Genomic DNA, 14,199 nt, shown 5'->3' on the forward strand with positions numbered 1-14,199 from the left:
TTTCCTATTAAAATCATTCTGAAAAATATGTCCTTTTCAGATCTTCCTAAGGATGATGCAAGAAAAAATTCCACGAGTTCTAAGTTAAGATATCATCAAATTGTCTTGCTGCCTAGCAACTCTCTATCTGACTATCTGAACATTTTCTACAGGCTTTTAAATTTTTTTGACTTCATTACATCCCCACAGGTAGCACACTCATGTGCCAGTTACCAAATTAGAACAAATCTGAGCCACTAGAATGGTCTTTTTTATTTTTGAAACCATAAGCATATTTGTAAATAGCTTGTAAGTTAAATTCTTTAGAAGACTTTCTACTTTCTCTTCTCCCATTTCCTCCAGGTAAGTTTGTAAACATTTTGAAGTATTTAACCTGGATGAGGCTTTCTCTTCAAATCATTCACCAAAAATCTTTATGAATTTTTTTCTTAGTTTGTGTTTGAAACTTTATACTCATCTGCCTATATTCCAGTTAATATCAATTTATCCTTTCAAAGTGTTGTATTTAGTTGCATATCTACAGAAATGCTTTTCAGCATTTGATATATCAAATAACACAGATATCAGACAGCTGCAGCATAAAGTAAATTTGACATTTTAAATGTCCCTAAGTATCTGGTGATTTTTGATTTGAATTCTGTGTATTAAAAATAATACCCATTGCTAAGAAAATTAAATGACAGAATAACCTTGGGGTTAGGTACAGAAAATGCAGATGGGCTCAAAGCAAAAGTGACCAAGTTGACTGGAGAGCTTTTAATATATGGGTCTCAATGAATCTCCTTATTCAACAGAGCTCTTATTTATTTCAAGGTGCTTCTTTTTATACTTTTTTTTTTTTTTCTCTGAATGAACCCAATGATATTTTGTTATCCTGTTCAAGTGGCTAACTATTTCAGAAGTGACAAGAACTTACTGATGGGGTGAGCTTCAGTTCAGATCTTTCTCTGTCCCCTTGTTCAAAGAACTCACTGGTTACCAGCTCAGCCGCCTAAAACATAAATTGTGATAAAGATTAGAGTTCTTGTAACATAATTTTTAGGGTACTAAGTTCTTTCTCAGACCACGACCTCAGGCTGTGCTTAACTGTAAAGAAGTTAATAGCCCCTGTTACGTGACTGATGTCAAGGCATATTTGTATACTTCTCAGAGCTGGGCATACAAGTGGGTATAAGTAGCCATGACCACCAATAGGCACATTTATCACCTTTCGGTAGGGAACTGACTGGAGACTTACACTGCAATGTCCAGCTAGCACTCACTGCACTTATATGCAACTTATTCAAGTATTGAGAACAGAATAGAAAATGGTAACTTCTTGTTGGCATGCATAATTACATCTATAAAAATGCTTTGTAAAATGTGCAAGAGCTCTCTGGGTATTTACAGGCTGTTGCCTTGTATAAACCACTTCACTTGTCAAAGAAACTTAATTAACCAGTAACCTCTGTTGTCTTAATTTAATGTGAAATCATAAAGGTTTTTTCCCCAACAGACTTTATTTTTTCCCCATGACTGTCATCACTATAGGACCTGAATATCAAATATGAACTCAGACTGTTATTATCATATTTAATCAAAAGCAAGAACTGGTAGGTTGGAAGCTGGAATATGTCTTTCTGATTTTTGTGAATGAAGATGTTATTCTACTCAGCAGAGCTTTGTGCTTCTCAGAAGAATATGAGATTTAATAACAAAATTAGTTATGGAAACAGCAGGAATTTTGAGAAACCGAACTAAGCAATCCTGATATGGTAGCCTTATGAACTGTGCTTTCCTCAAGTGCAGGGCTTAGATGCTAGGCACACGTGACACGTCAGATACAAAAAAAGGAAACTTACCTCCTGAAGATGGCATTCAGTTCCTAAAGCTCATGTCATGCCTGCTTATTGTTTTAAAGTATTTTCAAGATAGGAAATGATTTTGTAACACCAAGACATAAGAGGGTGAACTGAGAGAACCTGCACTTAAAAAAACTTAATAAAACCTCAAAATGTCTTGATATAGCAACTGCACAGTAGCTAACATTCACAAATCTTAAGCTTGCTAAAATTGACACAGGTAATATCAAAATACATTGGAAAAAGGTGAAGTGATGTTATAAAGTACTCCTAAATCTTGAGCCTGACTATCACATGGTTTTGAACTTTATAATGTATATAATCCCAGTGCACTAATAACAATCTGGATCAATACTCCATATAGAGGAATAATTTAACAACTTAGCAGCAATTAAGTGTTTGCCAAGTGTATTGTACGAAAACAATCAAGATATAGTCTCACCCTGTCTCACTGATATTCTGATGCTGTTCTCCTTGTGTCCCTTTCCCTCTTTCATCCATCTTGTCCTGAATTTTTCGTCTCACTTTTAATCTTTATTCCTTTTGATTCATATATTTTAATCTTTTTTTTTTTTTTTTTTTTTTTTTTTTTAGCTTGCTTTTCATGTTCCTTTCCTTTAGGCACAGTTGAGGTCCAACTATTGCCCCTACTTTCCCTCCGTGGACCATTTAGCTTCTCTGTTCAACCAGGTAATGTTTCAATCAATCCCAGATGGGGTTTTTCAATATAAAGTAAACCTGTAAACTAGGCTGCAAGGGAATGTCACCTGCAGACCTCAAAAATTGGAAGAATAAATAACAGTTTGCCAGAGACTTCATCGCTAATTCAGCACCGTAACACAGAGTCACAACATGGAAAACAGACTCTACCTGACAATTTAGCTGTCAAAGAAAATGTAGAAGCTAACTGGGTTAAAGAGGAGAAATGAGGAGGGATTGCCTAGTCTTCTACTAAGTGGTTCTGGACCTCAGTGAAGGACACAGAATTGCTAGCATGGGAAACAGGAAGTATTAATGATGGGTGCTGAGTAAGGAAAGATGCCTAGAAGTGGGAAAATCGTGTGGTAAAGGACAAGACTCTTGGGACAAATCTTGATCCAGTAAGCCAGATGCTTGCTTTCCCACATTGTAATTATTTCCTGTAGTCAATGCTTGGACCTGAGTTTTATGTAAAAGGTTCTAAAAGGCCTTCTCAGCAGCAGAAGGCTGAGTTTTTCTTTGTTTCCAAGTACAAGATGCTAAGCAAAGCTCTACAAAATGCTTGCATTTTTTTCCATCAATGAACGTACTTCTAACAGAAAAATTTGATGTTAATCCAAGTTTGCAGATCATCTGCTGATTTAGGGAAGATTCTGTCACTGCCAAAAAGAACTCTGGGACAAACCAAGGAAGTGCACCTACATGTGGCTCATGCTTTTTTGTTTATTTATTTATTTTTAAATATAGATCTAAAAGGTTAGTAAGAGGAGAGGTTGTAAAGCTAGATCTCTTCAGGTACCTACATACTGTTCACCAGCATGCGCACATGGAAAGATTAAGCAATAAACTATTTCTTGCAGAACCCCCTGCTATTTTTTACAGCATTAATACTGCTGTAAATTGATTCCAGTTTTGGTCCCTTGTAAGCCAGGGCCCTGGGAATATTGTCCCACCAGTCCCGCCTTCTCCCAGCCCTGCTATTAATCATGACTTGCCTGTCTTGAAATCTCCCACGGTTTGGTCACAGCTCCAAGGTCACAGGCTGTCATTAGCATTGATCTGAAAAACAGAAATGAACAATACAAGCTGAATCAACCTTTGTTGGATTTCTAAACAACTCTGCTCTGGGTGCATAAATAAATAATACATATATAAAATGTCAGCCATGGCACCTTCTTTTCCTCCAGAAAAGAATGACACGTTTGAAATCTCAACCATCAGCATGGCTTTTACATCACAATTGTGCCCAGGAAGGCTAATGTATTGCAGGTCATCAGACAATGAATTTTTGGTATTGTGCACTGCACACTAGAAAAGAAATGGTATTGCACGGGAGTAACTGCTAATTTTGCAGTACTCCTGATACTACTTATATAAATACATACACCAGAAAAGCATGTACATCACATGATATAAGTAAGGGTATTATTACACCATAATACCTGCAAACTGGATTAATTTATATGCCTATTTGTAAGTGACTGCTGTAGCAAGAGAACCTATAATCACAGGAGGCAACACAGACACTGCTTAAGCAGTTTCTACTGCTCATCTACAATAAAATTTAAGATTTACAATGAGCTGTACTGTTCCACTGTAGTTTAATACCTAGCTACAACCATGTTTTATATGCATTAGAAGAAAGAAACCATTCAGCTGGAGAAAGCGTTTATGTACAGTACATGATGCAGATAAAAGTCTAAGAAAGTTTAAACGAAGAACAAGGGCACTGAAAATGAAGCATCAAATATATTGCTTGAATCTAAAATCAGGAACGAGTGAAATGATATGGAAAATAGAAAATGGACATTTTTTTGGTAAAAAAAAGATACCCAGAAGGAAATAGAATTTTAATGAAATTTCAGATAAATCGAGACATAATCAGATATGCATATGCAAATACGCACATGCATGTCTCAGCAGTGGCGTGTACCCAAACCAGCGTGTAGGGTGCATGCTCCAATCATTCTTGAGGGCTAGAAGAGTACTGTATCTGCAAATTCCCAGTTACAAACTACAGGAGCACAAAAGCCCACAATAGAAAATAGCTGGGAGGAGGAGGAAACAGGAAATGGGAAAGAAAGGTCTTTGGGTTCAGAGGCAGAATATTGATGCTTTCTGGAGAAGGATCAGAAGGGCTGAGCAGTAACCAGTGAGGCTGGGAGAAGGGGAAAAATATGTGGCAGAGGCAGAAATGGCAATGGAGAAGGTGAGGTTACACTAATTACATCCCTGCTAAGTTTGGTAATGTTTTGAAATCATATCAAATATATCATCTTTTATTTTTAAAACAAGCTGCCTTCTCTTGTTACTCTAGTCTTCTTTCCACAGCATAAGAAATTCCTTAAAGTCTACACTTTGAAATAACCAGAAAGCAAGAAATGGTAATGCTCACCGAAATATTTCTCGATGTTTTTTTATATTCCAATCATAACCACCTTTACTGACAAGTTCAAAAAACTCAGTCCTTCTCCTGCAACGAAACAGATCATCAGAGAGGCAAACGGACACTTCCAGGGCAGCACTGCAGTAGAAACACGGTTCTCTGAGTGATATGAAACCATTGAACCTCATGTATTATTGTTAAAGACATTACACTGACAGTCCATTTAAGCGAAACATACTAATTTCTGAACATGTTCTATAAATGTCTGTTATCAATGTCAGAGCTGCCTAGTAAAAGCGATACTGTATTTATGGCCTCTGAAGATAAGGAAATAAATGATACCAAAATGTTCAGTCTTCCATGGAAGCATGAAATGTTTGACTACAGCAGTGGACAGACAGACAATAGAAATACCCCTGAATTATACACACTCTTCACTTTACTTGTCCTTGCAATTTTTTATTTTTTTTTTACTTCTGGATCCTGAAGGATTTTTCAGAGCCTTGTAATTACAGCACCGAGATGCTGTGGATGTCCTGAGTCAGTAGTCCTCACTGACTTTAAATTAGGTCTCCCTGCTTGACCCCCCCCCCCCCACACACACTTTGTATTCTGGAAGATCTTGCCAATCTCCTCAAAGATAGACAAAACATGAATCAGGACACGTTAATGCTTGCGTGGTGCCTTTAAGTACCAAAATTCGGACTCATCATAGTCTGTAATTTTTATCACAACTCACACTCGAACTTCAGTGGGCTCTTCCTGCACAGTGTTGACTACACATGCAGTGTGAAATAGATCCTGCCCCAGATGTGGCAGAAGTTGAGGTACAAAAATATGGAACAACTTGCTTAGAGTGACACAACATATTAGCACCAAAGCTGGAAACAAAATCCCTATGTTTTGGGTGCCAGTCCAGTGCCGCAGCTCATGGGAGACTGCCATCTCCTTGCCACGTGGGAATGTAGTTACTAGATTCCTCAATGGAGAAAGCTTATGGCTTTGTATTTTCTACATTTATCTCAGCTGGACTGAAAGTTTGAACAGTAGTTATTGAAAGCACAGTCCAATGGCAATGAGTACAAGTTTTATACACAAGGAGATGCAGGCTTTTGGGAACATTGCCCTTTACGAATGGACAGAATTTTACAGGGAACGTGTTGTGTTATTCTGGTCCTTGAATGTCATGCGTTATATGACCAGTCACTCCTGCCTGAGGGCCCTTCTGTAATGGGTATGATGACAGCAACTAGAACAGGGAGAGAGAGGGACTACATGATGATATCTAACCCCTTATGCTTCTTGAACTGAGATGCAAAAGAATTTTACATTAGAATATTTGTGAGTACAATGCAAAGTCATACATGCAGAAAACAAAATTCAGTTCGTGTACGAATTCATAGCATCATGGCCCCACTGGGAATAAATGTTGCAGTGATGAACATTTTAATGGCCAAGACTACTTGGCGCTTAAACCTTAAATCAACCAAATCCTGAGCTGATCATCAATAACTATGTACTTCGTTAAGAAGGGGAGAGGTAGATTTTTGCATCCTGTATTTCAGTGCCCAATCTAAGTGTAAAATGTGGTAATTCTTTCATTTTGTAGTATTGGTTATTTTGCATAATTTATATGTTACTGGACACAAAATGGGCAACAATTTTTAAAGCTGAAAGGATTTAAAGATGTCAGGAAGACGACATCTCAGAAACCTCAAACATTCACATTAAAGTACAGAGATTCATAAACAGTAACTGAAAATGTTGCAAGTCTCAGGGCCATATGTTAAGATGAAAATTTTAAATTAGGAATTTGCTTTGCCATCCTTTGGAATAGATGTAGATGTATTAGTCTAACACCATAGAGAACTTCCAGTATAGGAAAGAGTCAACCTGAGGAAAGCAGCCATGTATAAGGAAACAGTTTAGTGTTTCCTACTGGTTTGTCAGGCATGGTATCCAACAGGGAAGAGGTTTGTTGCTATTAAGTAAACATAACATGACAGGATTTAAGAAATAAAGAGAATGATAACAATTTTGGAATGTTTTTGAGTAACATTGACTCTTGGACTTAGCCTGAAAGGGAAAGTCGACTTGCTACATATAGTAAATGCAGTTGCTTTACAGTTCAGTAGCTCAAGACATCATTTCAGCTAATTTCCATAACCCTCACTTTGGTTCCATTCTTTTGCTTGCTGTATTATCTATGAGCATCGTTAAAGTTATCTGCTAAAATCAAGTACATTTTCCATCTAATCTTTTGCTAAAAGTTTTTTTTTGTTTTTTTTTTTGTTTTTTTTTTTTGTAGAAAAGCAGTGCCTTAAGAGGGTCATAAAGCCTTGATCTGCCTGAAATTTTGTTGCTATTTTGCCAATTGGATTTTCTGTTCATTAGGTTTAGGCATTGTAAGAATACTGATATGATAATTTCCTTCCCTACAAAAATATTGAAGACCTGGCAAACTGAAAAAACAAGTTAGAATAGCAAGGTACTTGTGTGGAAACACCTATTCACACTGGCTGGCTTTTAGAAGTGTAAACCAAGTGTAAACCAAATCATTCCTTTTTTTCTCTCATAGAAGCAGAGTAGCATAACCACCACCCGATTAATGAATCATAACAACATAAGAGGAAAAGATAACTTATTTGCAGACTTCTGAGTGAAGAGGGCTCATTTACTAAAACTTTTCTGATTCATATAGCAACTAAAAATCATTTATGCAAGCAGGGAAGAATAATCTTGAAATTCAACTGATGCCCCTCTTTCGATGTTATTTCTTTGTATTAAAACTAGAAAGACAACTTGACCACATAGTTTTTCAGCATGAGGCAGGCAGGGAAAAGAGTTTTGTCATGTCTGTGTTGCCTTCTAAGGCGCTCTCCAGGGCAGGCCCTCTCCAGGACACAGCCTTTGGCTCTTTCAGGGGCTGCTGGGCCAGGGGGAGCAAACGGCCGTGCTGGGACAGCTGCCCTCTCAGCCCCCTAACCCTCATCTTCTCCTTACAGTACAAACCAATTCTGCAGTCCCTGTTATTTGCAGTTAGGCAGTAGAACCTGTACTGTCACATCCCTGTGGTCCCTGTATCTCACTTAGAGCTGTCAGCAAATTCCACTGTCATACCAGCCCTCCAGATCACTAGCCAGCCTAACAGACAGCTTCAAAAAGGATGTGTTTTAAAGGGTTTATTTGTCTTCCTGAGGATCTTCATGTCACCAAGCAGAAATTTCTTCACAGATTGATTCTTAGTAGAAACCTCTTCATGGGCTAATTTTACAAGTTATTTACAGTAAAAATATTCATAAAAACCCTTTCTTAATACAGTTTCTCTGAGAGCAGACTTGCAGGAAGCAAAGACAAGTGTCTTTACTGCCAGTATTGTTCAGAAGCAGCCCTTAACATAGTAACACAATACTGGGAGCAGAAAAAAAAAAGACAGGACAAACATCACAGCATCCCAATTAGTATTTTAGTATTTTTACAATTAATAGTTAAAGATACATTGTTGATATAGACAGTTGAATAGATAAATTATGCCTGACGTTATCTAGAAAACTGGTTTGGTATCAATCATCAACACACATAAAGGGGGGAATACATGTATACCCCTCCTCTAAGAGTTGAGAAAAACATTACCAAATGATACCCAGAGTTATACAAGATAGGATGCTAAACAAGAATCCCTAAGGATGGAGCATTGTCAGGGCTGAGAAGGGGGGCACGTAAAGCTGCACACCTGCCAGCACTCTCCCTGTAAGACAGGTGCCGGGGGGGGACGGAGGGGGGATCCAGAAGCATGTGACACCATGCTGGTGACACCATGACTCCTCCATCTACATGCACGCTCCCACACAGTCTCACTGCAAATATAACTTGGTAATAATTAGCAGTATTTGAAAAACATAAAATAGAACCAACTTGAAGAGAACTAACTTAGAGATTTGATATGCAGATGAGAAAAAAAAAAAAGAAAAAAGAAAACTGGATGAAAGAGATCCTATTACACTTCTCTACAGTTAATCTTTATCTCATCTGATGCAAATTGGCATAATTTGTCTTCAAAGAAGTAACATGTATGCTTTCATTACCTCAGCATCCAGCTCTTATATTAAATACAGTAATTTTAGTATAGGTGGTTAGAAAGTCTGAAATAGTGGAAAATAATTCTAATATGTCATTGATTTTCTACATGCCTTAAAAAACGATCACAGAAGGGATGAGAGAATTATGGGACCAAACTGTAGCTGATTCCTGGGATTGCTTTGAAGTATGAGCCTGGGACTTCATTTGATTTTTGTTGATATAGATGTTAAACATTAAAGCAAAACTTACCTGGACACTTGAGATATTTCTATTAGCCTAAAATATACTAAGTATTAGACTAAATCTCTTCAACCACAGCTAAAGACTAATTTCTCATATTATATATCCTCATTGGTATTTAATAGGTCATTAGAGTATGTTCTTCGAATTTTCATTTGTCAAATACAAGAAATGCCAATACTTACTCAAAATACAGAGTGAGGTCTGTTGCCAATATCGATTGCTTTAGAAGCTGCATAAGGTCACTGTAGTCCTTAGAGGACAAGTTAGCAAAGATGTTGTGACCCTATAATGAAAGAGATAAAGGAGGTAAAGGACTAGCAATCAATACAGGTTTTTAAAAGGTTTTCTAACTCTTTAGCCTACTGTTTCTCTCTCTAACAGAAGCTTTTTCTGATTCATGGCAAAACTATGACAAAATAATAATGTTAATACTGTGGAGATTACTTCGGGGAGGAAGAGTTGACGATTGTAATCAAGCGTCTGGGATGTTTTTCTAAACTCTACTGAAATTATAGCCTCTTGAGAAAAGATTTACTCTTTGCTCTGACCCTGCACAGTCTCAGTTTATGGAGGAAAACTATGGATACATCTCAATCTTCCCTCTTATTAAATGTTTTTGGGAGCTGTGCTTTGCAGCTTTTGAGTTGTGCTCCTAATAGATTTATCTGTGCTGCAGCTTGCAGGCACACAAACTGCTGTTAGAGCAGCCAAAGACACTAAATCAGTTTTTTCATTCAAAACAGCCTGTTTGCTCACTCTGACCATTACTGTATTCTTACAGCATATACAAGCTTTTCCTACGCAGGCTGAAGAACTGCAACTTTATGTGGTTTAAAGGCCCAATAGGCTACTTCCTACGGGTCATGGGCTAAGAATTTGAAAGGTGCTTCATAGCCGGAATGAAGGGAAGAAAACCATTTAATAGAACAATAGAACAATAGAACTCAAGAACAGAGAGGTGCTTTTGTAACAAATTCTGAAAAATAATAGGGACAGAGATCCTACAATTGCTCTATGAAATCCTGGGGAAAATAATCCGAAAGAAACAAAATTAATGAAAAAATCTATCAGTAATCTTAGAGAAGTGGTTTCTGTGGCACTAGTCACATAGCATTAAATTCACATAAATAAAAGTACTATACTTTTTTTTTTTTTTTAATAACCCATAGAAACAACAATGTTCTTGCTAAACAGAGTCTTATTTTGGTGATATTTTGCACTGTAATGCATGCATTCAGTATGCACTGCCATCTACTGCTTAGGAATATTAAAATGCACTTTAAAATGGGAATTTTCCAGCAACAGAATTTTTATAACCATGGTGGTGTGAGGACATAGACAAGATAAGGTCTGGAGGTAATTTATTTATTTAAATAAATCAGCTAATTGTTAGTCTAAAAGATAATTTGTCATACATAAAAGATGCTCGCTCTGGGACAGTGATTTTTTAAAAAATATTATTTTTAGCTAAGCAATGAGAAATATTTGAAAATCTAAAGCTTATTTATGAAAACCGAACTTATAACAAGAGTATTCAAAAAATAAAAATAAAAAGGGAAAAAATGTATAAAGAAAACAGCAGCTATTACAACAGGAGTAATTTACCAACAGGAGTAATTTACCAAATTGGCTGTTAAGCTATAACGTTGTTTGCCTTGCAGACTTGTTTCGTCATGTATAAAACCGTACCACTACAAAGCTCAATATCACTTATACTGAGGCTAGTATGTCAAGAGTAAGGAATAAATAGCTCTTTTGTTCGCCATGATAAAAATCTACAGAAATAATGCAATATTCTATGTTTCATCCTAGATAGTAAAGAGAGACTAGAGTAGCAGTATCAGTGCACAGGATATAATCTAGTTTCAACTTATTTGAGGGAAGAGGCTGACTGCACAGCTGGTGAAAGTTGGTGCCTCTATTTAAGAGCATTGAAGGATGTAAATGTGTATTTATTCCAAACTGAGTGGTGTTGTGTTCCCATTAGCAGACAATATCTATTGGATAAAAATCCTCTGTGATTAATTCTCTGGTGCACAGATGAGGACCTGGAGAAGAAGCTGCTTGAATGACCAAAGCAGACTTTTGGTTCAAGTAATATTTTACATCTACAAAAGCAGCTAGATTCCAGGAAGAATCCAGAAAAGAAGTAGATTCCAAGACAAAACATTATTATTATTATTATTATTATTTTTCATTATTATTTCTAAACTGGATTTTCTCTTAAAGCTTGTAGTCTGGCATGAGCTATAAACTTGCATAAAGCCATCCATGTATTTAGCCTGTCTTTGGAAGGATATTCAGTCATGGTAACTTCAAGGAGTGGGAAAGCTTGTTCCAGCAGTCAAACAGCCTCATTGTTTTAAAACAAACCTTCCTTTTCCCTTTCTGAACTAGTCTGTTTAGCCTTTAAATGCTGCTTTTTGTTATGCCCTCCTCTGCTAGTATAAGGAGCCACTTAGTTGGGTATCACCATTTAGACAAGCTAGGCTAAACTGAGCAGATTGAGTTGTTTAAATCTCATGCTGGGGCTCTCCTTTCCCGTATCTACATTTTAAATATAATGTTGAGCAACTAAACACTAAAACCACAGTCAGCATCCCATGACTGATCACTGTGACACTGCACACGGAGTAAAGCCATCACCCTGCTCCCATTTGCCTGTGATCACGGGACATCCCCAGATGCTCTTCAAAAGTTACTGCAGATCAGCATACAGTCTCTGATTGCGCAGTGTGAACAACACTTTCATTTCTGTATATATTGAATGGCTTTTGTAACAAGCTATCTGTGTGTATTAACAAAATACATCCACTGTTTCGTAAGGATTGTGCATCTTTCTACTTCTCCCACTTATGACATCGCTAGGGTACTACATGCTGCGTGCTGTTGCACGTAAGGTGTTCTAGGCAGGAACTGTGTCCTGATGTGAATCTGCAAAACAGCTAGCGTACTTTGGACAGCACAATATTGCTGACATTAATTTTTTTAAAAAGTCATTTAGGAAAATAATGCAAATCCACCACAAAAACAGTGATTACATAAAGTCTGTTAAAGAAATTAAATTGGTCCAGTAAAGGATGACTGAGATATACTGAACATAACACCTGTGGGGAAAGGTAAGAGCTGATTTTGTCTACCTATATAGCACTGAGCAGGATATTAGAAGACTGAGAAAAACTGACAATATGATTAGGATATGTTCTCCTTGCCCCTAGCTGATTGAGACAGATACAATCTCTGGGATCTATGATCAGCATTTGTAGTTGTTTAATTTTGTGCTAGTTGTGACCTTTGAGGTAACCAATAAATAATACCTCAAGGAGAGGGCATTAAAAAGGTACTGTGTGTGGTATTTCCTTTCCCTGGCTGAAACTGCCCAACAGCTTACAGTGAGATTAATAGTAATGCTTTTGTACCTCACTTTGGAGAATCATGACAGCATGATTGAAATGGTGGTGCTCCAAGGTAGCAGAGGTGCCGTAGAGCTGAGCTAAGGCTGATCCGCTCCTGAAACAGAACACAGGGAGTCAACAAATACTGTTCGTCTGCTTACGAAGCAGGTTTCAGAGACAATTTAGTAACGAAAGCATATAGCCACACTTGCCATGTTAGCAAACATACTTGAGAGAGTTGGCCAGAGCAAAAAAGTCACTTAAAGCCAAATACATGGCATTTATGTTCCAGACCTTGCTAAATACCATCAGCTGACTAAAGATATTCCTGGAACTACATAAAGTTTTGGAATGCAACTTCCAAAGCACCTCAGCAATGCAGCAGCACAGGCACGCACCACTGTGCAGTAAAAACAGGCAGTAATGTCCTTGAGCAGGTGCCAAGGGACTAGCTCTTTTATTATTACCTTTTATTTTCAGTTTTTAATAGATGTAAAAACAATGGCTTACAAAGGGTGGCTACAAATGCTTTAAAAGCAAACAAACAAACAAACAAACAAGACAACTGCAAGTGCTGTGAAGTCCTGTCTATATGTGAAACCATACACTTAAAAATTTAGATAGACATAAAACCAGAAGTGAGACCAGGAAATATGAAAGTTTAACTTCTGTCTAGAATTTATTTTCTGATCATGTTTATTGTCTAAAACAAAATTAAGCTTCAAAATGCACAGAGCAGGTGGATTTTTCAAGTTTAAATAGCAAAAACTTAGACAATGCAATTGGAAACTGTATGACCAATTGTAGCATTGAAAATTGTTGGGAGGTGCAGAGAATTGGACTGGACTGTCAGAACAGTTACTGTTCACCATTACTTCACTTCTGGGACCCAGCCTTGAGTGACAAGATGGGTTTTCTTTCCAAAGAAATGAGAATAAGAGATTATGCTACAGACAAACAGAAAGAGTCTCCTAGGAGCATATACTATAAAACTGCACCATACTGATATTTAATTATCAGAAGCAGCTATATTAGAGAGAAGGATGTCCAGGAAACATCATCCCTAGAGAACACAGTGTTGAGATATATAACAGAGCTATTTCAGACAGCTGTGATATTGCCTTCATCATATACCTCTTGAACTTTCATCACACAGAACAGTAGCATTGAACACTGAAGATAAAATAGGAAAATGCGATGCTTAAATTTGTAAGTCAAGTTAGAGGAATAAATCATAGCTGCTGTATGAAAACTGCAGCTTCTATTTTCAGGGGTATTTTATATGTGTAGTAATGTTTGTCTTTTGTTAAATGTCTTCAGCAATTTCTTTATGGAGTCGTAAAATGGTAGTCTCCTCTTTGTACTCAGTTGTCAAACAAGTATAAGTGATAGCAGTCTAACACTGAAACCTTTACCTTTAACTCAGCCATCCCTCTGCACAGGAGTTGGGTAATATTACAGTAGAGAAGTGGTTAACTTAATCAGAGCCTAAAATGGTCTGGATGTAAATCTTAGGTCTCATGTTGGTAAATTAGGAACATAAACATCAATCAGC

The 14,199-nt window shown here is 37.2% G+C and overlaps 1 protein-coding gene across 3 annotated transcripts in view; it reads right to left on the bottom strand.

Moving 5' to 3' along the window:
• Positions 1-14,199, bottom strand: part of PDE11A (phosphodiesterase 11A) — a 145,268-nt gene that overhangs the window by 19,340 nt on the left and 111,729 nt on the right. For all 3 annotated transcript variants that reach the window (XM_035331421.1, XM_035331422.1, XM_035331423.1), the window contains 5 exons: positions 12,669-12,759; positions 9,432-9,532; positions 4,936-5,013; positions 3,536-3,599; positions 917-991 (listed from right to left, as the gene is read on the bottom strand). In XM_035331421.1, the coding sequence (XP_035187312.1) occupies positions 917-991; positions 3,536-3,599; positions 4,936-5,013; positions 9,432-9,532; positions 12,669-12,759 (409 nt within the window). The remainder of the gene's footprint in view (positions 1-916; positions 992-3,535; positions 3,600-4,935; positions 5,014-9,431; positions 9,533-12,668; positions 12,760-14,199) is intronic.

Source organism: Oxyura jamaicensis, chromosome 7, assembly GCF_011077185.1.
Source record: "Oxyura jamaicensis isolate SHBP4307 breed ruddy duck chromosome 7, BPBGC_Ojam_1.0, whole genome shotgun sequence".
In the NCBI taxonomy this organism is placed as follows: Eukaryota; Metazoa; Chordata; class Aves; order Anseriformes; family Anatidae; genus Oxyura; species Oxyura jamaicensis.